The sequence below is a fragment of the Astatotilapia calliptera genome, chromosome 20, assembly GCF_964374335.1.
Source record: "Astatotilapia calliptera chromosome 20, fAstCal68.1, whole genome shotgun sequence".
Lineage (NCBI taxonomy): Eukaryota > Metazoa > Chordata > Actinopteri > Cichliformes > Cichlidae > Astatotilapia > Astatotilapia calliptera.
The window spans coordinates 6,463,358-6,487,919 of NC_137441.1; the positions used below are offsets into that span (position 1 = coordinate 6,463,358).

Below are 24,562 nucleotides of genomic sequence, written 5' to 3' on the forward strand. Positions count from 1 at the left end.
TGTAAAAATCTGCTAAAATGCTGCTCAGATATGAGGACCTCTTGTGAATAAGGGAGTAGATAAAAGCAGCTTTCATATTAAATAGGGTTTAATTTACCCAAAAATAACATGTGCTGCCATTTCCCAGAAAACAAAACAAAACAGGAAAATGCTCACTCACTGCCTCAACCATACACCATCACCAATGTCACAACCTTCCCCCTCAAAAGTCTACTTTCCTGCTTGACAGTATGTGACTTAATAGAGAATTTATTTGTCATCTGATCATCAATGAAAATGCCTTTGAGTATGCCTGAAGGATTTTTTTTGTAGTTTCTTTCCGTTATCTTTAGTTTTGTGTAACAAGTATAATATGTTATTTAAAACAAATCTGTTTTCACTGCAGTTCCTCTAATGACCACTTGAGGCTGGCTACAAAAGCGAGTCATTTCCCATCTTAAAAATTACATTACAAAGTACGTTTACAAGCTTGAACAAAAACTGGTTATGGTCTCAACCAGTAGCTTTTCCTCCATAACAAATGTGTGCTGCATGAATCTTTTAATAACACATCCATATTGGATGCTGCTAAGTCTTAAAATCCCAGCTGTGGAGTCTTTGATTGTCAAGTGTGCCCACACAAGCAGCTATAGCTGATTGCTGTCTCCTTGGCCTCATCTCAGTTAATTCACTGAGCAGAACCTCACTTCTACTTTTAACAGGATTTTCTGGCAAACACTATGAGCTGCTTTGTCATACAGCTTATCCAGTAAGTTTGTGATTCAGCTTTGTTGAGCGATACCCTTGTATTTTATCGGTCTTCTACTTTTATAAATCATCAGGTATCTGCATCAGTACTTTTTACTCATCCAGTTTACAAATGCAGCACTTAGCACTCCACCCTCTCTTGCAAACATGATGATTTTTAGCCTTAGAAAACGACAATGGGCGCATCCAAAACACTAAAAATAAGGCCTCAAAATGTGGACTCGCCACCAATTAGGTGACGTCACGGACGCTGGATTCATCTTTCACTATTACTGACATGCAGCACCCAGCAAGACATTGTTCTCTCTAACGGAAATGCTCTCTTGGTTGAGATGACGATGCAATCTGAGTATACCAGAGCATAGGAAGACCACTAGCTGTGAGTTTGCTGGCCTATTATCTTCAGTAGTCTTCCTTTGCCATAAATTGGGACAGTCAGACATCACCTGGATCTTTTCCACATAGCTGGCAGGTTAAAAAGCATTGAATGTCTGACCGTTTGTGTAATTACACGAATATTACCTCTGTCCGAGAATGTCTAGAACAGCCTGGAGATGCAGTAGAAACAGCTAAAGGCTTGCCTTTTAGGAAATGCAACGACACAGAGTTGAAAGTGGCAAAAATAGCAGTTTAACTGGCAATATGTTAACACACTAAATTAATAAAGAATGAAAATGATCTGACACTGCAATCGTATCCTTTTGAGTGAATTAAAAATCAAAGTTAAAAGATGTTAATCTAGAACTAAAAACACCACAATTAACTGCAACATTGTCCACATTTACACACAATATTCGAAAAAACCAACCACAGACGTAGCATTGCAGCAAATCTGGCAGCATCTATAGGTGTATAATTTCACAGCTCATATAAGCATCTCACGCACCCTTACTAAAGAAGTACACTTTTCAGTTAGGCGTACAAATCTTTTCATGAACCAACAGATATGGAGCAATGTGCAAACACATATGGCTACTTTTCATCTGCCAGCGTCAGTCTAAAATTCAACACACACACTACAGCTTTGCTCAGTTTCATTACCATCAGCGTGTGAGATTACTACCAGAAAAACTTTTCCTCTAAGAGGAAAGCACATGAGCAACAAATATGTTTTAAATATGATCTAGAGAAAAGAAGTTCTTCACATGAACCAAAGTAAATAAAAAGCATCTTGATTTGCAATGCAAAAAGGCTTTGCTCTTGTCTTTTGCTTTACAAACAAATCTGAGCTACTTTCAACGTCTGACTCCATAAGCAAAAATAAGATCTTAAGACAACTGAATGCCTGGAAAACAAATGCATATGTAAATAAGTTAGGGAAAATACAAAAATCAAAGGCACATAGCTCGGTAACTGCCTTCCATGCAATATCCAACCAAAGTCACATCTGTCACGCAATATCAAGAAAGTGCTTGTATAAGACCTGGTGCTGCGCAGGCGCTGGTCAGCTGGTAGCTGAAACTATGATGCATCTCTCATTCATTCGAATATGCAACATTGTACTGTTTAAAAATGGCAAATTATCTCTTTATACTACTTAGATGCAATCGGAATAAAGTAATTAATATTGAATTCACAAACCAAGCCCGTCCTGCATATCAGGGCTAAGACCGCACAAACAGTGCATCTCTCATATCCTCACATGTATCATCCAATGTTTTGGGTTAGGTTTAGTGTAAGCATAAAGACAGACTACAGTACTCTTATAGGAAACTAAAGAACCAAAAAAGCACTTGTCATTCATAAGGACCTGATCTTATCTGGAGATGCATCACTCGGTCACTTTCTTTATAGTCAGCTGTTTTTATAAAACAAACACTTCACTCTTTTCTGCTTTTTTTTATTGCTTACTCCTGTAAAAGTGACTTTTGGTTGATTAACAAAACATGACATTAAATACTCACAGTTGGTTATGGTGGATGAACCCAGATTACACCCTACTCTATTTAGTGTTTTTATTAATACTGTCATTTTTCAACCAATGCTAAAAATAACTACTAGCTGCAGGCCAAACTAAACCAAACCTGATACTCTGAAGAAGGATAATTTGAAATGAGCATCAATGCCTTGCATACTTACATTACAAGCAACCAACAGGGAGGATTTAAAAAATATCAATTAAGACAGACATATCCTATGATGCTCTGAAAATGTGCCGATCAAACAGACAGTGAATCATGACCAGGAGGAAAGAGCTGGATGACGGCTTCGGGGGGTTAAACAAAGGGCAGGTGAAGCGGTGACCTTTGACTGGCACTAACCCCAGGCAGGAAGGTGAAGAAGTTGTACTTCTGGTTGTTAATGACATTCCTGGGGTACCTCTGCTCCCTTTTTTCTGGGTGGCCGAGCCACACGGTGCGGGGACGGAAGTCACCCATGCCACAGCATCTCGACCACGGGCAGCACCTGAGAGGAGGAGGAGATGGAAGACACAAGTAACACTTCACATTTAATTCCAGTGTTTGATTCTGTAGTAAGGATGCAAAGACAAAGACTATTATGTGACGAAAAGACAATTAATATTTGGGAAGTATTTGAATTCACTCTCCACACCCTGAGAGAGCTGCATTGAGGTAACCCTAATGAATTTCCTCTCACATCTTCTTGTTAATGTGTTGCTTATTGTAGCCAAATCCCACAGCGCACACTGCACTGAGCTACAGACCCATGACCAAAGGTGTCTGGAAAGATCATGCCGTGAAAAATAAATATTAACTTTATCTTGGAAAAGCTGGTCACTCCCTTCAGACTAAGAAAACAAAGCATTTCGTAAAATCCAACGAACAGCTCAGTGGCTTTGCGATTAATAATTGAACCTAACTGTAAACAACATATTTGACTTTTATGGCAGATGACTCAAGTCTTAGATGCCAACAATATCCTGTCTGCCAGGCCTGACAAATTAAAAGAAAAACATCATAGCACCGTAGCAATAATTCAACAACCCTGCAGTGATAATATTTACGTCACTTGGAACCAAGTAGACCCCCTCATACTTGCAGACATAGAAAGAATAAACATGGAAAGCATAACACAGGCCATTAATCTGACTTTGGTGCAATGGCAATTCAAACCCACCCATCCAGACAATTTAAATTGTATTTGTTATGCAATACTGTGTTTCCTAATTAACTGTTTAGAGTAGTATCAGGCATATATAATGAGCAGTCATTATGCTAACCTGTGAAAAGTAGCTAAAACACCCAAGCTGACATATTCAAAATGTTCTCCCTTATGTTAATGAGTGTTACATGTACGTGTTATCAAAATACAGGTTAGTACTGTATATCAACTGATTATTTTTCTAATGCTTTTTAGTCTTTCTGTATAATTCTATATTTACATCAACCGTTAGAGTGGCTGTTTATTCACTAATAAATGGGACACCTAAATGTGGACTGTTATCAGCAATGAGATGACCTTTCCTGATGTCGGCTGCCATGTTTATCCGTTGTGCTGGATGAACTATGTGCCGGAACAAAGTTCAAAGATAGCGTGATGGAGAGATGAAAGACTTATATTAATTATTTTTTCTCATATTATTTTTTAACCTTTTTTCACAAATGGGGGAAACAAACAATCCGCCCAATCCCGAATTTTTAATACAAATTAAATGTGTAAGTGATTTATACAGAGCTCTCCCACTCCATCAGTGTTTTTATAAAGACCCACTCGACCTCCTGAGACACAGCACCGACTAGTTTGTTGATATCTTTAATTTAAAAAATTACTAAGGAGCTTTACAAAGAAAGTCATGATCCACCTTTGCTTAAAGGCTCTAGATTATTTAGTTAATGGAAAACAACAAAATCTCTTTATGTAACATAATCTCAAAAACACAGAGCTCATAAACAACGAGAAGCTGATAGGTATAATGTTTTGGGCATCCACTGGAATGTGTGTGAATGTTAGACAGAAAGCAAATGAAACTAAAACCTCAATCATTTTACTTTATTACACCAAATCCAACGTATACGTGTTTCTTTGATATCATTAAAGACTTATGCAAGGCCCTCAAATGTCTTATTCAAGTGTGCTATACAAATAAACCCTCGCCTTGGCATGCCTCACTCTGTAGGAGGCAAAGAAAGTGCACTGGCTGCACTAATGGTCACTATATATCACACTGCCAGCTAGAAATCATACACCCATCATCCTTGTATATATGCAGGCCTTTATTTCTGCAACATCATAGCTCGTTCGAGGATCTTGGGTCTTTATAACAGGAGGTGACATCACCATGGCAGCCTGATCAGTCTGCTGGAAGCATTTCAGCACTGTGTCTCTCCACTTTCTCCATCATTATTTCTTAGGCCTGCCCCTTTTTGTGGTGGTCAAATAACACTACAGAGGATCACTTCGTCCGTATGTAAAAATTAGGGGCAGAATGTATTTAAATCAGGGCAGACAGCCTGAACTTAATGTCAGGCGAGCAAATATTGACAATGGGCGTTAATATGCACTTGCTACTGCAACCCCGGAACAAGGATGTGTCCGGCTAACATTAGCCGTTTCAAAGCTACAATGAATAGCTACATCATATTTATTAGTACATCTACGGGCTGCTCGTCCTTATGTTTCCCTCCGTACTGATATATTTTACCCAGAAAGCTGCTTAGCTGGTTTCTGAGACAATGTCGACGCGCTCCTGTAAACACTTTTAACCGCTACAGTGACAGCAGGAGATGCGACGAGCGAAGCACGTAAACAAATGGCTTCACAGTGATAATACCGAGCTGTATAACGCCCTTACCCATTTCTGTGTTTACTGTCGTGTCTTTTCGGTCGCCTCACGGGTTGTAGAGGGATATTGTCGGTCATTCCTGCAGCCCCTTGTCGCGGGTGGAAGCTGGAAGGAGTCCGCTTGGCTGTGGAGCTGCTGGGCGGAGGCTTCCCTGAGTGACAGCTGGGACAGTGCTACACCAAGCAAACCAATCTTCCACTGGAGTACTATACCACACTCGTGTCATTAATAATTACTTATTGTATTATTTTTTCAAATAAGGTGTTTTAGTTTTAATAGTATAGTACTAGTAATAGTATTTTTTTTTCAATGGGGTGGCACAGGAAAGACCAAAAACGAACGAGACACAGTGAGGAGTACAGGAAATCCAGGACACATTACATTAGAAATAAATACAGTAAAAAATATATATATTTTAAAGAAAATCGAGAGAGACAAAAAATTTTAGCAAACAGTTATCAAGTGAAATTTGGCACTAAAAAGTTTAAATAGCTGAATTAAGTGTCATAGATTTTATTTGACATTAAAATAAACAAGCTGTTGAATTTCATACAGTATTTCTGGACTGTCTTGACTGAGGAGTCTTCTCTTTTTAATCAAAAATTATTGGCTTTATTATTAACTCTTCCAGCCCCTTGTTTTTTCCTTTTTCATTATTTCTGTCATTTTTCTGACATGTTGATAGGACCATCTCAAGGACTGCTGCTCTGATACTCAGCTGTACAATATCTTTTACTTGATAAATGTTTATATGTTTATTAAAATGTTATCGTTTTAATTTCAATGCTACCTGATGACCGCAAAGCCTGCAGCAAAGCAGCCCCAAACCATGTTGTTCTCTCCACTGTGCTTTACAGTTGGGGTATGGTTTGGGTGACAGTAAGGCTTTTCTCCAAACACAGGTTTGTGCAGTTTTTATGACCCATATTTGCTAGCACTATTCTTATTCAGCATGGTTCTTAAGACTAGAAAGGAGTGGTAATGATTTGTTTTTCACTAATTTCAGCATCTTTCCAAAATACCCACAAACAATCTGAGTAGAAAGTGATGTGATCTGATAGACTGTAATGTGATTAACACATATCGCTCAATCCATCCATCTATGGCAGAAGGCCATTTCCCTGAGCCTGGTTCTAAGAGGTTTCTTCCTGTCAAAAGCGTTTCTCTGTATTATTGTAGGGTCTTTACCTTACAATAAAAACCACCTCGAGGCATCTGTTGTTGTGATTTGGCATTATGTAAATAAAACTGAATCGAACCCATCCATCCTTCCATCCAGGTGTCCAATATTAAAACACACCCCAGTGTAATGCAGTCAAATGGGCCAGTCATCAGCCTATTGGGGCATTTTTGAGCACATTAGAAGAGATCTCATAAGACTGTAAAGTGCTTATTTAAAAAGGCTTGAGCAAGGACAAAAGGGTAAACTTAAACGACTGTAGCAAATTGTAAAATTTGTATAATGAGTTTAACCTACAGCAATTAAATTTGCATCCCACAACTTTGACCTCAGCCTGTGACAGAGAAAGAGTCGATTGAAAAAATGATGCGAAAAGGCAGCCACTATGAAAGCATCTATCGTGCGTCATGTTTCAGATATACGCATAAAACATTGCACTATCTTTGTATCTTTTTGTTGTCTGTAATGCTGCTTCCTTAACCACAAGGCTTTTCCCAGCAGGTAGCTCTGCATGTTTTGATTTGGCAGATTTTTACACTAGATGTGCTTCCTGACACATCCCCAAAGGGATTTGTGTATCCTCAAACTGGGGAGCTTTTGCTTGGTAGGGTGAATGTGTAAACCACAACACTACAGAGCCATCTTTTTGTTAGCCCTTACAAAATCTAAAATGATATTGCATAAAAGGTACTATTAAAATGAGCTGACATGCAAACAACTCTCAACAAAGACATCTGACGGTTATGATTGCCATTCTGTATTTTTGCATTACAGGTTTCTCTGTATATCTGCTCACTCTGTTTGCCTGGAACTACTTTGTATTCCATAGGGAGACTTATGCAAACTAATGGATCATTTCAAAATTCCTCAGGAAGAGGCCACTGTGCTGATTACCAAAAATGGACGATTGGATACCATGCTTCAGTTGGGGATGCAAATAGTTTTTCGTTGAGAATGCAAACTGGCAAAGGATTAATAGCTCCTGTTGGGAAATGAGAATTTAGAAAAAGAAAATAAAATTTCCAGTAGTTATTGAAGGGTGAATTTATGTAAATAAGGGATTTTATGTACATTCAAACAAGCCTGTGTAGCCATAAATATTAGCCTAGAGGTCTGGCTAGCACAATGCTGTCTAGTCTTAAGGCTTTTTAAAAATGTATTTATTTATTTTCATCGCTAAAGTTCGATGATCTTTGAAGTAATGACAGGAGGAATGTTGAAAAAGTCACCCTGATTTTATTTTTCAAAAATCAGAAAACATTTATGTGAAGGAAACCTTTGGAAAAAAAAGAAAAAAAAAAAAGAAGAAGAAATATTTACACTGTAAACGGATCAAACTGGCTCAACATTACTTGAACTGTAGAGACAACTTGAAAGCAGTTTCTGACATGGTTGCTAAAGAAAGGCACAACTTGGCAAATGCATATCAATAAGGAATGTACAGCAGGGACCTACAAAGCACTTGGACCATTCTGAGTTGTGTAAAGTGTCAGACATACATTCATTACTGTTCAACTCAGCAGGTTGAGAGTGAGAAATCTTATCGCATTATCGGAAAAACTAAACTAAACTAAACAATGTACCCAGAAACGTACAGAGCATTGCATTGAGTGTAAGGGGCATGTGGGACAACTAAAATCTAAGAGAGGTAGAACTTACCCCTAAACTCAAGCACTGTGTAATATAAATAAATTAATCATGCTACAAGTTGTATATTACCGTAAACAGCTGTTTGTTACAGGAAGGAAATACACATACAAATGTTGGCTTGACCTCTTCCCCTTTTAGCCAGTACAATTAAGCAGTGACGTAAATGTATCTATACAATGTAAATGAAACTAAAACCTTAAATAAAGTGCAGGCATGAGAACATTAAGCATGGGATAGCCTTCAGAGCTCAGCCAACAAAATTTTACTCCGTAGTTGTAGAAGTGGACTACGTGGGTGTAAAAAATGATTTTAGTAAGCTGACAAAGATGTGATATACATGCCATGTCACAACACAATATCTCAAGTCAAACAGCACCTTTGTTACAACCAGATGGTGCCATGAAATCAGACTAGGCACTTGGAAAAGGGTACAAGTTATTAACTACTGTATCCTGGCGCCAGTGCAACCAAAATTCAGCTATGACTGAACTGTTGCACTTTGAGAGATTTTTGCATTGCCCATTACATTAATCTGATCAGAACGCCTCTTCAATTACAGACAAGCTAATAACATTTACCACTACAAATATGTACAATATCATGTAACCTATGGCACACAACAGGAGGGGGAAGTAGTATGGACACATGTGGTCAAATACGTCATTATTTCTGACTCATCAGGCTGGCACGTTCAGGTTATTTTCCTATTAAAGTCAAAATCCTTCAAAAGTATCAAGGAGACAGTCTTGAATTAAAGCAGTTTCAAGTAAGTTATACATTCAATTTCTGGAGAGACAACAAAACAACTCACTGGGGAAAAAAAAAAAGGAAAAAAAGAAAGAAAACAAATACCCGCATATATAATTACATGAAATAAAATACAACTACAGTAGTTTTTAGGGATGCACCAACTGGAATCATGAGCTTGGGATATTGTCATTCTCCTCCCTTTCTGTACCAGGGAACCAGAGAAATCTTTTTATAACTAAATTAATAAAGTTTTTCAGCGCTTCATCATGCCATCAAAGTTTATGCAACAATAGACAGACATTAATCGAAAGATCAGCAAGTCTTCTTTGTCAATGTCCTTGAAAAAAAATAAGCTGCTGTATTGATGCATCCCTAGCAGTTATACAGATTTGACTAGTAATAACACTTAAGAATCACTGAGATCAGGAGGAAAATAGCTGCAATAAAGTTAATTGGACATTTTTAACCAATTTAACAGCAAATCAACAAGGATTTCTCAGAATATTGATTGTACCTCAATAAAGAAGAGAGACATTCACAAAAGTGAATGTGTTTATTACCTGATGGATAAAGAAAGAAAGACAAAGGAAACTAATTAACTGCTATTTTGCCCTCTTCCATGAAATGTGGAAACTGTGATTTTGGCACACTGTCTGAGCCATTTTTCTCAATTTCAGCCATGGTGGCAGGCAAGCCTGAGTGGGATCCATCAATCTTCATGAGGCCTCCAGTGGAGCCAATCAGGGGCCCACCAGCAGGGCTCCCAGGGAGTGGGATGCCACCTCCCTGGATGACAGAAATTTCGTTGGTCTTCATGGTCAGGCCACCACTGAAGGTAGCAGTCGCATACTGGTTCCACAGAGATGGGTCAAAGTTCATCGGAGGAGCGACCAGCTCTTTGGGGGCCTGCATCATTTCTGGCATCATCTTTGCATCTGGGGTCATTGCAATCAACGCCATGGGATTATCTAGAGACAGACGCTGGCCACGCCTTGATGAGTTGTTCCACATGTGGGTGCCAATATGAACCTTAAAAAAAAACAAAAAAAAAACAAAACACTTATTTTTCAGTACATCATCTATATACATGAACTCTAATGCCTAATTTAACCATTTCTCAGACAAGTGATGACTCACCTTTAGATTTCCCTTCGTTGTGAAAGCCCTGCCACAAATGTGGCAGGCGAAAGGCTTCTCTCCTGTATGTGTGCGCTCATGGATCTGCAGGGCACTGGCAGAGGAGAAGTTCTTGCCACAGACATGGCACACATGTGGTTTGGCTGATCGTCGTGGTGCAGGGGAGACTGAGGAGGGCATGGCTGTTCCCTGAGGCACATGGGAGCTGAACAACCCGTGAGGGCCCAGAGGATTTTCTGGGGGAACTTTCATCTCTAGACTGGCCAACGTTGGTGGTATCCTCATGAAAGGCATGTTACTGGAAGCTACTAATACAGAAAGATTGAAGATTAGGTCTACACATTCAAGATGACAGCATCTAATACACTTCACTCAACTTGTAAACTTACCATAGTCTCCATTTGAAAAAGACATGCCAGGCTCTTCCTTAATTGCTTTTGGGGTGAAGCTGCTGGAAGCTGTGAGGTCAAGTGCGCCACTTGACTCATCTTTAGCGTCACCTGACTCTGGTTTTGACCCGCTCTGGGGAAATTCATCAAGAGCAGGCTGAGGAGATTTTCCATTAAAGTTGTTAACTGGAGAAGAGGAGCGAAAAGACGCAGCCGAGTCTGAGATGGAGGGACTACGGCCGTTTTGATACTCCTGCTCTCTCTGAGCTGGTGGGGATTCTTTGGATGTTCCTTCACTTTCTGAAGTAGTGCTATTTTGTCGTTTCAGTGCAAGAGCATTGGAGAGATTCTTCAAAACATCTAGGCTGGACATTACAGGGGCTGCAAGCTTCTGTGGTTGCTCCTCAGCGGCAGATGGCAGGGAACTGGAGGAGTCATTTGCTGTCTTGTTAAGCTCTGGCTCTTGAGCTTCCATGCTGGCTTCAAATCCGTTGGCGTCGATAGACTTCTCTTCTGGGAGAGAAGGCACAATTGCTTCTGCTGGTTCAAACTGGTTTTCTGGCATGGGGGTGTTGGGGATCTGCCCACCCATGTGCATGCGAATGTGCTGCTGTAGAACCACTGCATTTGTGAACTTTTTCTGGCAGATTGGGCATGAGTGTTGCATTTTAAGAGGAGTGCTAGCCCTGTGCACACCATAATGAGCCTTGAGATTACCCTTTGTGGTGAATGCGCGGCCACAGATTTTGCACTTGTACGGCCTTTCGCCAGTGTGTGTGCGATAATGCATTTTGAGTGAGCTCTGACAACTCAGTACCCTATGGCAGATCACACACTCATTGGGATCACCAGTCTTCTTCTCCAGTCCATCCACCATCTGCTGAAGTTTTGCTGTTCCAGAGCTTTGCTCCCCTAAGAGAGAATTACCATTCATCTGGTGCAATGCTCCAAGCATCTCTTTAGCATCTTTCTGGTTGGGCTCCAGGCCCACGTCTTGGCCATACACAGACGAAACATTTGGGGAGCCATTACTTGTTGATGGCGAGGGTCTCTGGGAAAATGGATCACCCCCAAAGCCATCAAATGTTTTAAACCCTGGCATGGATGATGGGCTGAAAACAGCCGCTGGGTGACTTAGCACAGGCTTCATTTCGGTTATGTTTGACTCATCCATGGGTACGGACATGCCAAAGGGAATCCCACTGCTGGTCGGAATATTGTCAAGGTGCTCGGGTACAGGATGAGGATTCATGCTGATGTTGGGATATTTGTCTTTATGCCGCTGGAAATGCACTTTGAGGTTTCCCTTGGTTGTGAAACGGTTTCCGCAGATGTTACACTTGAAAGGCCTCTCCCCGGTGTGAGAACGCAAATGAATCTGGAGGGCACTGTCATTGCCAAAAGTCTTTCCACAGTATTTGCACTTGTGCTTGTATAGTGGGTCCCCACTCTTTGATTCCGGTGGGATGTTCAGCATCTTGGGCTTCACTTTTTTGGAGGCATCGATCCCTGCCTGGACTCCACTGAACACGCTAGGGAAACCCAGAACACCTGAAGACTGTGGCATGAGTACTGGTAAACGTCCGGCTAGATCTGGAGCACCCTTTAAAAGGTCTGTGTTTGATGTCATCGAGCCCATTCCTGCATTCAGAGCAGGAGACATGCCAGTGGGTAGAGGTAGTTTACCTTGCTTTAGTTTCTCCATGGAAAGGCTCTGACTGCCGGTTCTTTTTCCTATCAGTGCTGCTGCAGCAGACAGTTGCTGAGAGAGATGTGCACCAAGGGCTCTCAGAGGATCCATTGTTGACTCTACTGATGATTGGAGACTCTGTGGGACCATCATGGCTATTTGGATTCTGATCTGTTCGGTGAGCTGGATTTGCTGTAGCTGTTGCTGCTGGAGGCACACTAGCTGTTCCAGGATTACTGGAATGGCCTGCATGGCATCCTGTGAAGTCTGAGAAGTGTTTGAAGGAATTTGGGAAACAGCCACTTTAGTGTCAGCCATGGTTTCAAGAGTAACATTTGAATCTTGCCTTTTCGGGGAGGGTTGGAAAGTCATCACAGGACTAGCAGACATCTCTCCCCGATCCTGGTGTCTGGAATCATCTGCATTTGCACTGGACTCCTCCTCCAATCTTTCCAGTTGGTCTGTGTTGGCACGCGATGGAGAATGATTGCTGGAGTGGCCGTCTTCGTGATCACTGGCAAGGCCTTCAGAAGAACCCTGTGAATATTTCTCAGGCTCGTCACTGCCGTCTCCATCTTTCATGATGACCACTTGCTGACTTTTTGTGCAATTTTTCTCATGTTCAAGAAATTCTTCTTCGTCGAAGAATTCAGCACAGCACTTGGTGCACACTCTGGTTTCATCCATTCTGAACCTCTTTACTTCATTTCCAATCTCCTCAGCGGAATCACCTTGATGAATCCCTTCAACGAGAGAATAAAATATTTACATTAATACTTCTCATACAATTACAACCATGTTCGTCAAATCAAATAATGTAATTCCTGTAACACATTAAAGGCTACAATGTTTTGTTCATTTGTCAAGATCTGAGATTTTGCTGATTTGGTGTGATGTACTTATTCACTGGCTCACACCATCACATCTAAAAGGGTCCCCCCCCCCGTTTTGTCCACTCTCTCTAGGTAACTGCACCAGGCTGTAAAAATTGTGAATTGCTCTATTGTCCAAAGGGCCTGTAGAGGGCAATCATTTATCTTTGGCTACCTAGAACAATGTCCACAGAAACAAAGAGCTACAGATTGAGTATCAAGTTACACTCAAGTTAGATTCTGAAAGAAAAAAAGAAAAAAAAAAAAGACCCCCCCCCCCCCCACCACCAAAAAACACACACAAAAAAGGAAACACCTTACACTAAACTAACCCCAGAAACAATAGAAACAATTTCTCTAAATTGCAGGTTTTATATTGTATAAATGAGAATGGCTCAAACACAAGACAGCTTTACATTTATTAAAACACTTCCCAAGCATTTTTCAGTCTTTTGAAAGATTGATAAGTGCTCCAAGTGAGCATTTTAATTTGTGTGCTAACCAGAGACCATTTCACAACTGGGTGTATTGTTAAATGCTAATGCCTGGAAGAATGGGGGGTAGACCACCTGTTTGCATTTGCCCAAGGAATCTGCTGGACTTGTTAATTGCTCACCAGGCGGCACTGAGGCGGTGTCACGAAAAATTTGCAAACAGCATTACATTCTGATCCATGAGGAAGCGCTAACTATGGCTCTGCAACACTGTTAACGTCGACTGGAAAAGCACCCATGACGCAGCTTAGCAGCATTTAAAACTAAAGAAAAAAAAAGTCCTTATCAGAGCGGATCCATCATTAGATAACTACAGGACGCAGCACACTCGCTCGCCACTTGACGGCGCATGAGCCTCCTGTGATCACCTTTGGTGGACAACATGAGGAGGTCAGAGATAACCGTTCAGCTTATGCGGGCTGAATAAGATTCATGCATAACCTTTTGGCATTTTATGCTCTACAGTTCATGAAAAAAAGGAAAACTTGTCATCCCAAGTTTTCTAATTATGAGGGCTACAGCGGCGCTGAAGTTTGCTTATGGCAACACCAAAACGCACCCCCACCCAGTCTCCACAAAAAGGCCACTGCTCCATCCCCCACCTCTCCACATATGTACGAAAGGAAACAGTCATGCATTAAACTGGGGGATTTATTGCCTTTAGGTCGGCTTACTACAGAGTCATATTTCATACAGTTTTTGGTACCTTTGTCTGAAACTTCCAACTGAGGCGCAGATTTGCAAATAAACTCTCGCCAGATTACACAATTATTAATTACAAGGGGCAGAAAGTACGGATAATTATAATTACAGCAGAATAAACTGTAACGATACCTATGGGAATCCGGCACAAAGAGTCAAAGGTACTGCGCAAAATCTAAAAAAGCCGATTCAAATTTAACAGTAAAACCAGCTCGCAATACGTGAATGAAATAAAGTTACACGACAGGCATCCTGACCAAATTAGGTAATTATTCTAAATGTAAAAAGCGTAAACAATCCAAAATGTAGCAACGTGCCCTTCAATGAATCAACAAAAAGTTCAAAGTACTTTACCGTCTTTAATTTAGTCCGCGAAACAACCTCAATTCATTCATTAGAATCAAACCGTCAATATAAACAACGAAACAAGACAAAACAGAGCCAAGAATAAACGATGCTTTTCGGCTTTTACCAAAAAAGAGAGAGACAGAAAGCTTACAATGTTTCAATTTAAAAGAGCCCCTCGTGGAGCACCTGATTTCTAAATGTGTCGCTTCTCGACCGAAGTTTTAGCCCCGGTCAGTTGAGAGGGACAGCAACAGGTCAAAGTGCGAGGAGGACAATGTAAAAGCAGCCCCTCTCCACACTTTTAAATAAAATGTCGATACTGTGTCATTCCTACATGTTAACTTTTCTTGCCAACAAGCTCATCTTTTTGCGTAAACTTACCATTTTCCATCGATCCGGGCTCGTCGGAGTTGATGTGCTGCGGTTTGGCTTGCTTGCGCCGCGACATAGTGCGACCATCAGGAGCAAAGAGTTACAGACAAATTTCCTCCCCTTCTTCAACAGATTCTTCGGCTCGGAAAATTAACCCCTGAAGTAGAAATGCGCATGTCAACGTAATTATTATTATCAATAATGCATTGCGATTTATCACGGTCCCCTGACAGCTGATTGGCTCTGATCCAAGCGCTCACACATTATTTAAATGCGCTCCCTATTGATGAGCGGAGCAGAGTGCCAGAAGGGGGCGGGAGGAGCCATGCTAGTGGATGGCGCTCTGGATGGAGGCAGGGTTAATAACACCCAACTTATAGTACTTTTCCTTGTTCAGGAAAACTATATTTTGCCTGCCACAGAAAGACAAAGGCGACCGAGAGTTCAGCCAAATATTGTTTCTTTGACTTTAAACTCAAAGCAGCGAAATTTAATGATCCGATCCTACTTTATGCCATTTATTTTCATTAAAGCAATTTATTGTTTATGGGTTTTTGGCCATCCCTTTCCAGGAAACTCCACATATTTTACATACAGCGTTTTGTATCCAATAGCATCACTGTAGACTAAGTAGGATGTTCCTACAGGGAAATATGGCAAAATAGTTCTACAGAAAGTCAGTTTATGCTCATCAAAACATAGGCTATAACCATGTACATGCACATATGTGCCCCTCCCTTTAATCTTTTTAAAAAAAGAATATTGTGCACTAGTAAATGTTGATCTCCTAAATATGAAACGTTAGAGTAGTTTTGTCTCAAGGATGTACACTAATGGAGGGAACACAGTCATCTAAGGATACCGTTGAGCCATAACAGGAAACAGAGTCAAACATGAAATGAAAACAACGTCTTGTTGGTTATATTTGAATGAATGAGAAAGCCAAACGGTCAAGCTCCCCCACTACGCAACTCTTTTTTCAAAATAGCTCAAAATGTGTGGTTTTGCATTGAAGGAGCTGGTCAATAAATTATTGTGATGCTAGGTGATGTCCCTAACTGCTGTGTGGTTAACCATTTGCAGTGGTGTATTATTTATTAAAGAGGCTGAATCTGTCACTGTATTTCCTGCTGCTGTACTCGCCATAATAATGTTGTTTTGTCAGGGGGGGAAATCAAAATAAAGAAGAAAAAAAAAACAAGGGTTCTGTTATGGGATCAGGATGATGCTGGAATGACTCTGTTGGTCCTGCTTCACATTAGCATTCACATTGTTGGCACAGTCGGTGTGCCGAAAAAACATTCCAGGAAGTTCACTACACATCACAAAGGAGAATTTACAAAGGGGGAACCTTTATTAATGCAGAGCACAGTGATCACCTCCTGCATGTTTATAGCTCACCACACAACAGCAGTCACCCACAGATTTCTAAAGGGTGCTATATGTTCCGGTGGAAACACACAGTCTTGCTGCAGACTGTGTGTGGGGCAAAGTATAGGAATAGCAGAATATGGTTGTAGTGTAACCTTGGAGTTCTATTTGTAGGTCTTTTTCGCAGATTAACTCATGCAGACATTAATTGGTATACCAAGGGCATACTAAAGTGTTGCTTTCATAGAGGACAGTGAAGGTCACTGTAGTTTGACAAAAGTGTATTTTGGGTAAAATTATGCATGTTGACAGGAAAAGAAGCAACAGGCATACAGATATAAAGCTTGTAAAGGGATTAAACTGTTCGTGGAAGCACAATTGACACATAAATGCAGATCTTGTAGTCTATTAGGCAAGTTAGGGCAAGTGTGTTCATGCTTCATAGATTGAGGCTTGAACGTTAAAGTTTTAAGAAAAGCAAAAAACAAAAGTATAAACCGCAACACTGTAGTTAAGGCTGGTTTTCATGCAACTTCCTATGTGAAAATCAGATCAGCTTGCACTGTATCCTTTCAATTTTTTATTAATTTATACAAAACATGTTTTTGACCCTGATAAGTTCAGGAAACATTTTTAATTTGGATTTTCCTTTTAACAAGTAGCTCCATGCATGAAAGAGTGATTGATACTAGGAGAAAGTGCTGATGTTCATTTAAGAAAATATCATTTAAATGACCTACAGACAGGAGTATGCAAAGTTTCAGTAACTCTTGGTGATACTGGCCTTTCTACCATTCTCTATCACTCTAAAATGCCTCAGTAAGTGTTATATAATGCCACAGCTGATAAGTGTGAGACAAAGACACAGCATTATATTCAAATAAACAAATGTCCTTTAAGGGACTTGCTGAAGGTGAAAAAGAGGGGAGTGTTGTCTAGACAGTTTATAGCCCCAATAAGAAACCATACTTCAATACGCTCTTCTTCAACATTCAATCTATACAACTTAAACTGTGCACAGTTGTAAAATTTGGAAAAATGGCTGACTGCTTGGAAAAAAGTTCCATAAGTAAATAATCATAATTAAATATACCAGCGAATTAAACTAAAAACTGTTTTCTATTCGACACACATTCTTGCTTTGTATAATGTAATACACCATCGAGACATATAGATTCAATGGCCTTGTGTTGAGGTTAGACGCATTTGTTGGTGCCTGAAATCTATAGTGATCATTTTGCACTGTTCAGTTTCAGTTATGTAATTTTTGAGAAAAGAGAAACGGCAGTAGAAGAGGCAGCGAACGCAGAAAGCAAACCTAATACTGTGTCCTTGACCAGGTCATGTATCTGACAATAGTATATCTACACTGGTGACAGAAGGTCTCATAAACGGCCAACAAGGCAGCTTGAAAACAGCCTCAGGACAGTAACTACTGAGTTATTATTTTCTATATCCTGGCCTAATTTTCACCCCCTCCTTGTCTTTTCACAAGAGAGTGCTGTGGGATAGAGAGACTTTAAGTTTCTCAGATGTGTCACTCGATGAGCTTTACGACGACCTTGCAGCGGACAAACAATAACAGCCTGACACTTGCTCAGGAATTGTGAATTGAACATGTGTTTTTTAGGACTCAGTAAAAGATGAAAGGCACAGAGCAATCGGGGAAGGGTGAGCCATTTCACCTCAGTGTGACAATCAGTGCTGCTGTCAAAACAAGCAGATTTGTTTTTTAGCTTTATTTCTGGAAAACCTTTACTCTTCCTTGCTGTCAAATAAAGTGATATAAACAGAAGCTTGCAGAGTTTGAAGAAAACACACCACGTTTGGCTTTTTTCTATATATTCAAGTCTAAAATAAAAGGTAGAGGTTATATTATTTTGTAAAATTGTGCATTCTTGTGATAAAACCTAAAGGCTCATAGCACATAAAAGCTACTACGCAGTATCATTAGCTATGAATCTCTTTGACATGACCCTCATCAACACTCTTGATGACATTTGAGTGTCATTCCCGAGCTCCTTGATTAAATCACCGACATTACACGTGTTAGATTGCAAATAATTAACTGTCTACTGGAGAAGCAAAAGGGAAAAATGGCATTTTTGTTCTATGTAAAGACCTAAAAAAACACCATGCCAGGCTGTCTGACCCTTTTAGATGTTTTCTCACCAGCAGGACACCACAAATAGTCTTTTAATGGTTGACTAGCTTCTTGCTCACTGACATCAGGATTTCTTATGAGTGTATTTCCCAGATCCTGTTTTATTATTTTATCCTTTGATGGCTTTCTTCAGGTGCCCCTTAAAACATTTCCTCCCTTGTAGTCATAAATAACGTCATTAAATTTACACAAAGGACAAAGGGGAATAGTTTTTTTTTTTCATGCAAGACTTGAGTCCCATGGAAAGGGTAAGCAACGCTGAGGATAGGAAAAGAAAATGAAAACAGTTTGGGTGACCTTTTTTGTTACTTAGGTCCAGTGATTTCCCCCTTCATATTTGTCATATCAGAACGTGAGCGCTGCTTGAAGGCAATCAATGTGCCTTTTCTTAAGACTATACAGTCATTTTCCCTGCCACTGTTGATTTTCAATCACCTAAACATGGCATTATCTAGAAAATACAAGTATAGTGGCTCTCTGCAATTACTATAGTGTCCGACTGTTTTCGTTATTGATCAGCAAACACCCTTTGCAATGTCCTCCTTTTCATGAACATGTGTATTTTGTTCTTTTGTTTGGTAGCATCGGCCTAGAATAGAGGCTGAGGGCACTGAGGTGAAAGGTATTGGATGTTTGCTGGCTGTGCCAATATTGTTTTTCCCGGTGAATGTTTCTGTTTATGTAGAGCCTATTAGATAAACCAGCTGGCTAATTTTCTTCATAGATGTAGATGGGTTGTCTCTAATAATTTCTTTCTTTTTAAAAAAAACAACAACAACAACTTGTCTCTCTATTTAAAAATGGACTGCACGTTTTGTTACCCTTCTTGGAAATTTGACCTTCACTGTGCAGAACATTGTACGTGCAGAGCTGGATGCTAAAAGGCTCTTTTAACATTTGTTTGCTGAAGGGGGAAATTTTTCTCTGTCATCGTCGTAAATGTGAAGTTAAGTCCAGGTTCAGTCCAGGTCCAACATGCAGCCTGCAGTGTGGAAACCTGACATTTCCAGTGGACATGTGAACCTTTCAGAGAAACAGGACCCATCTGTGTGCATTTAGTGCAATAAAAGCAGTTAAGCTTTTTAAACAAAGAATGTTTACTTATTTGTGCATTCTGCATTCTTCATGGGCCACTGAGTGTGAGTCTAGCTTTTTTTTCTAAGAGGTGTCTTAATTATTTTGGGATATATAAAATATATCATTTCAAATAAAATTTCAAATATATACCATTTCAAGTAAATATAAAAAAAAAACCCATTTCATCGAGGGTACTTGATTATAAAATGTTAAAATTTAACAAACGCGTTTCCATGTAAAGAGTTTAACCGGAAATTGTTATGACACCTGGGTGGAACAGGAAGTATAAAAAACTCTTTAAACTAGATCTGTGTCTTCAGAGATAGCGAGATGAGTGCTTATTTGTCTCACACCACTGACTGAGAGGATGGGGGGTAGGGGCCTGAGGAGATTATGTGCTACAGCATTCCACAAACAACTTCTACTCTGCTCGTGAATTCTTTGATTTTAGCTTTCGGGTGTAGTTTCTGCCCAAACTGAAGTAACTGTTTCGGCACACAATTTTAAACAATTTCAGGCGCTGACATCACAAAATGAGTCAGTGTTGGTTTTATTTGTTAAGTCCTGGTCTACAGTGATGGCAACAGTTTAATATCCAGCTCAACTCTGAGTGTGGGATCTGTGTGAATGTGTGTGTCTGTGGCACAGGGGCTAGCGGGTGAGGGGAGAGATCAGTGGCCCACACATGGCTGTAATTTAATGGAGAATTGCCCAGTGGTTCCTGTGCAGATGTAAACACAGCAATAGTCAGGCTTTTGTTATTGCATGACTATGACAACTGCCTTCATCAATAAACAATAGAGTGTTGGGGGAAACAAGGGCTCACTGTATGAATAGAACCCCACTGTGTCCACTTCTCACTCTCGTTTTTTTTTAGTTGGAGCCACAATAAAGAAGTCTGTGCAATAATAAGATTCGATACCTGAATTTACACATTAAAGAAGTTAATGCACAACCACAGATATATCATTTTTAAGACGCTGTTTAAGAAAATAAAGATGTCAGGGAGAAAAGCATTACAATAAGGCACTCTTAATTTACAAATCTTGATGGGATTATCTAAAGGAATTATAGTTTGGGGGATGAGGAGGTGAAACTTAAAGAATCTGCGACACAATAAACAAAGAGATAGGGAGAGCTGGGCAGTCCACATCAAGCTGTGAGTCAACAGGGGGCCAATCATTCAAATCTGAGATGCAATCTGGGTCAGGGCCATAAAGATTTACAGGGTGGGAAGTGGTGAGCAGAGGGGCTGCAGGATATCAGTCCTCTCGCACTTCTAATTAGCTTATGAGAATATAATGGTTATACAGCAGTACAGCGCACCATCCAAATTTGGTTATATATGTTCATTTAAGTTAATGAATAATCACTCTCAAGCGGCGGGATGAAAGGGAAAACTATGTACAAATAATTTAATTCTAACATTTCTCTTATTGTGTTCTTTTGGAAGATCACACTGTTTTCAGTGTCACCTGAAGACGAAACTAACTCAGCTGGTTCATGGGGGATGAGAACATGTATGGTATGGTGCCAATGAAACATTAATGACTGTAACACGTCTTTGTGTGTCAGCAATGATATCATGGGGACACACATGCTCAGTTTTTGCAAAAAAGCAGAAAGTCTATCTGGAATTTCTTATTGAACATATAAAATCATATTAACCTAAAACTGCTTAAATATGAGAAGACAAAACTGAGTGTTGCCATAATGCTGACATTGTCAGACATGGATATTTTTTTTAAAATATCTGGGAATAAACCTTTAATTTTTGCATTACTAGTGGCAATGCAACCAGATCTAAAAATAAATAAATAAGTAAATTATTAAATGCAAATTAAGTGGTAGATTTACCATCAGCTGAAAGCACTCTAAAGGGCCCTTGGGAATCGAAAGGGTAAATCTTTTCTAAATACAAAAGAAACTGGCAGCCTATAGCACTTGACAGTGAATGCGGTGGCCCACAGACTTTAAAACACCTGGTGGGCTTTGAGTCTCTGGGTGGAGGTTTACAGTGGCTGCAGACAAAGACAGCCGTGGACCTGACGTACCAGATGTACTGACGGCTTTTTGTGAGCACTGAATGAAACTGTTTATCCCCTCGGCTTCTGCCTATTGTATTCAATAGTATTTACTTGGGGGCACTTAAAAAAAAAAATCTATTCGCATTTCCTGTAAGACGAGCAGCCTAAATATCATAGTTCTTATTACTGTGTGCTCATAAAAACTTATTAGAAGTATCTTCCTCTTGTCCCATGCAGGCTTACATGTTGAATAGCACTCTGATTAAAAAATTACAATAAAAAATAATTGAATAAGACTGCTAATTCTCATTCTTGTGAATACAGTTTAAAAAAATCAGATCTCATACTACCACAAGTACTGCACAGGAACATGGATAAGGGTGCATTATGGTTGTTATAGCAACCACAGAAATGGCTTTTCTGCTGAACAATAGTCAGATGGGTCTTTGGGGAGGCCCAGTGGCAACTCCCCCCCTCCACACCCACATCTGCCGCCCTCACATAGAGACTTATGGGATGTTCTGCTGATTATTTTCTGTCCTGCTTCCCCCTTTCAAAACTGACAGGCTGAGAGAAAGAGAATAAAATTAGGAATTCTGCCAACATCTGTGGAGGGGCTGTGGTGTGGTAAGCTCTGCTGTGACAGTTTAGATAGAAAGTTTGAAAAAAAAAGAAACATTTGGAGAGTGTGCTGAATTCATTCGAGTCAGTGGAGTTGAAAGGTGTGTGACAAATGGTCTTATGAGCTTTGCAAGGTTTATAATGGCAAACAATTTAGAGGAAGAGTCAGTAACAGGCATCTGAAAAGGGCTGTGAATAATAACTTTGCATAGGATCCAGGATAAAATGCAGGACATAGGTCACGGTATCTATTATTCTCAGACTGAATGTATACATTTTATGGTACAATTACTTTTTAATGTTTCCTCTAGCAAAAACAATGAATTCGAGGGATGTAAACAGCCTCACTCTCTCCTGTAATATAAGGAATTGTTTGAAGTATAGAGAGAAAAGGGGTGGGGTTACTCTTTAACAAACAAAACTGTAAATTAAAAGCTGGATAGAAAGGAGAAAACCCTATAGTGCCTTTGTCTTTTGATTTCTAGACAGCAGCCTTGGAAGAATTGGATCGAAGCCACCTGCGTGTCTGCAAAGACACCGTGCAGACCGAATACAGTGCTTAGTAGAGTCACATAAAAGATCCCAAAGCTGGTGACTCCTAATATAAATAAAACTCCCAAATCTAAAAACAGGATTTATTATTAACAGGGCTTATTAAGCTCTCGACATCAGTTTTATTTATTTTTTCCACGAATTATTGACAAAATTTTCTCAAGCTGCATTCCAACCTTTGCAGCGTATCACACTAATTACTTTATTGATTCATACAAATACAACTTAAAAGGAGGGGAAAACGATAAAATTCAGCTAGAGCACATGAAAGTGGATTTTTCTTTCAGAACAAACATTCAATAGATGTTTTAAAAAGAAACTCTCTGCAATGAAGCACTCAAACTTGCATTGCTTGTTTGAATCCCTGCCCTATCCAGTTAACTACTGATAAATAAGTGCTTTCTCTCAGGTATGCTTCTATTTAGCATTTACATGCACACACACACACACACATGCAAGCACAGATAAACAGAAAGTAATCTTGTCGTCATCATAGGTAGTGACCAATGATGCATTTACAGGCAGGAAAAGAAGGCAAAAGAAAGACTTTAGACTTCCCCCGCATCCATATTGATTAAACAAATTTGCCACAAATCATTTTACAAATGCCCAGCGGGGGGCTATAGAAGTTGGTGGAAATACCCCATTCATGCTCCGTCCTCCCCGCAGGGCTGGAACCTCGACTCTTGGCTCGTTTAAGCGTGCTGACAGTCTCTGATCCTCTGGCCATCTGCGGGGTGGGCTGGTCAGCGCCGAGGGGTCTTTGTGTTCTAAACTTTAGGAGATTTAACAGTGAAACTAGGAGAAAAAAAACCTCTTAAGGTGAAGGATCCCCCCCATAAATCTGGTTTCTAGCTCATTTGCAAGACACACAAATCAAACTGTGAAGTCAAAATGGCGAAGAACTAAACTGAAAGGACGCCTAAGTGAAAAACGTCTGTATGGTGAACAGTTTCAGTCAAACTTTAAGTGATTTTTTTCCCACTGTAGCTGGAAAACAAGTGGCATTCTCTGCAGCACATGGCACATGCCTGTTGTGCTCTTTCAGTGACTCATACAAATTTGGAAAAAGATTAGCCCCGCCTCCCTACCCCCCACCACCACCACGCTTCTCTTTGTGAATGAAAATGGGAGGAGACAGCTTATGTGGAATCTATGTAAGAATGACTATTTTTGAATGCAGGTGGGTGTGTACATGTGCTGAGTTGTTGTCTGACAGAGGAAAATAACCAAAACTGCTTCGATTTTCTTCTGTTTGCAGCGGCTGCTTTTCAGCTGTTGTCATTGTTATTGACTACTTGATTTTAGCTTTTTGATAATGCAAAATTAACACAAAGAGGAAGGATACAATGCAAAGTAATGCAGCACTGTGATTTGACCTGCCTGATGAAAACCCTTTAAAGAAACTTTTATCATTCACACTCTCCAGGTCCTCCAAATGTTGAAGTAAACATCAGCAGTCCTCAGTGTGGCTGTTCTGTGTAAAGAGGCCATTCCTCCTCTTCTTATAACCTCAAACACATGGTAAGCTCCTATTATTTTAACTGCTTCCAGTTACTTTAGATCTCACTCGACCCCTGAGTGCAATCAAGGGAAGGTATGGCCACATTAAAACAACCAGGCAAACCACAGCTTAGGTTACCCTTGTTATAAAAATTGATAACATAAATGATTC

At 40.0% G+C, this 24,562-nt stretch overlaps 2 protein-coding genes across 4 annotated transcripts in view; both read right to left on the minus strand.

Annotated features, from left to right (window-relative positions):
• The window catches only part of atp9a (ATPase phospholipid transporting 9A), a 36,768-nt gene extending 31,104 nt beyond the window's left edge, over positions 1 to 5,664 (minus strand). Inside the window, exons 1-2 of the mRNA XM_026153470.2 lie at positions 5,501 to 5,664; positions 3,009 to 3,153 (exon numbers count right to left, since the gene is read on the minus strand). Of these exons, the coding sequence (XP_026009255.1) occupies positions 3,009 to 3,153; positions 5,501 to 5,568 (213 nt within the window). The 5' untranslated portion in view covers positions 5,569 to 5,664. The remainder of the gene's footprint in view (positions 1 to 3,008; positions 3,154 to 5,500) is intronic.
• A 3,525-nt stretch (positions 5,665 to 9,189) lies between these two features.
• sall4 (spalt-like transcription factor 4) lies at positions 9,190 to 23,614 on the minus strand. 3 transcript variants are annotated; one of them, XM_026155112.2, is made up of 5 exons: positions 23,530 to 23,614; positions 15,085 to 15,232; positions 10,598 to 13,030; positions 10,209 to 10,516; positions 9,190 to 10,100 (listed from the first exon to the last, which is right to left on the minus strand). In XM_026155112.2, exons 2-5 carry the CDS (start codon positions 15,149 to 15,151, stop codon positions 9,663 to 9,665), a joined length of 3,246 nt encoding a protein of 1,081 aa, XP_026010897.2. In that variant the 5' UTR covers positions 15,152 to 15,232; positions 23,530 to 23,614; the 3' UTR covers positions 9,190 to 9,662. The 3 variants fall into 3 exon arrangements, with proteins under 3 accessions (XP_026010897.2, XP_026010899.2, XP_026010896.2); XM_026155114.2 differs by lacking the exon at positions 23,530 to 23,614 and having other exon boundaries at positions 10,209 to 10,513; positions 15,085 to 15,275; XM_026155111.2 differs by lacking the exon at positions 23,530 to 23,614 and having other exon boundaries at positions 15,085 to 15,274.
• Positions 23,615 to 24,562: the final 948 nt, after the last annotated feature.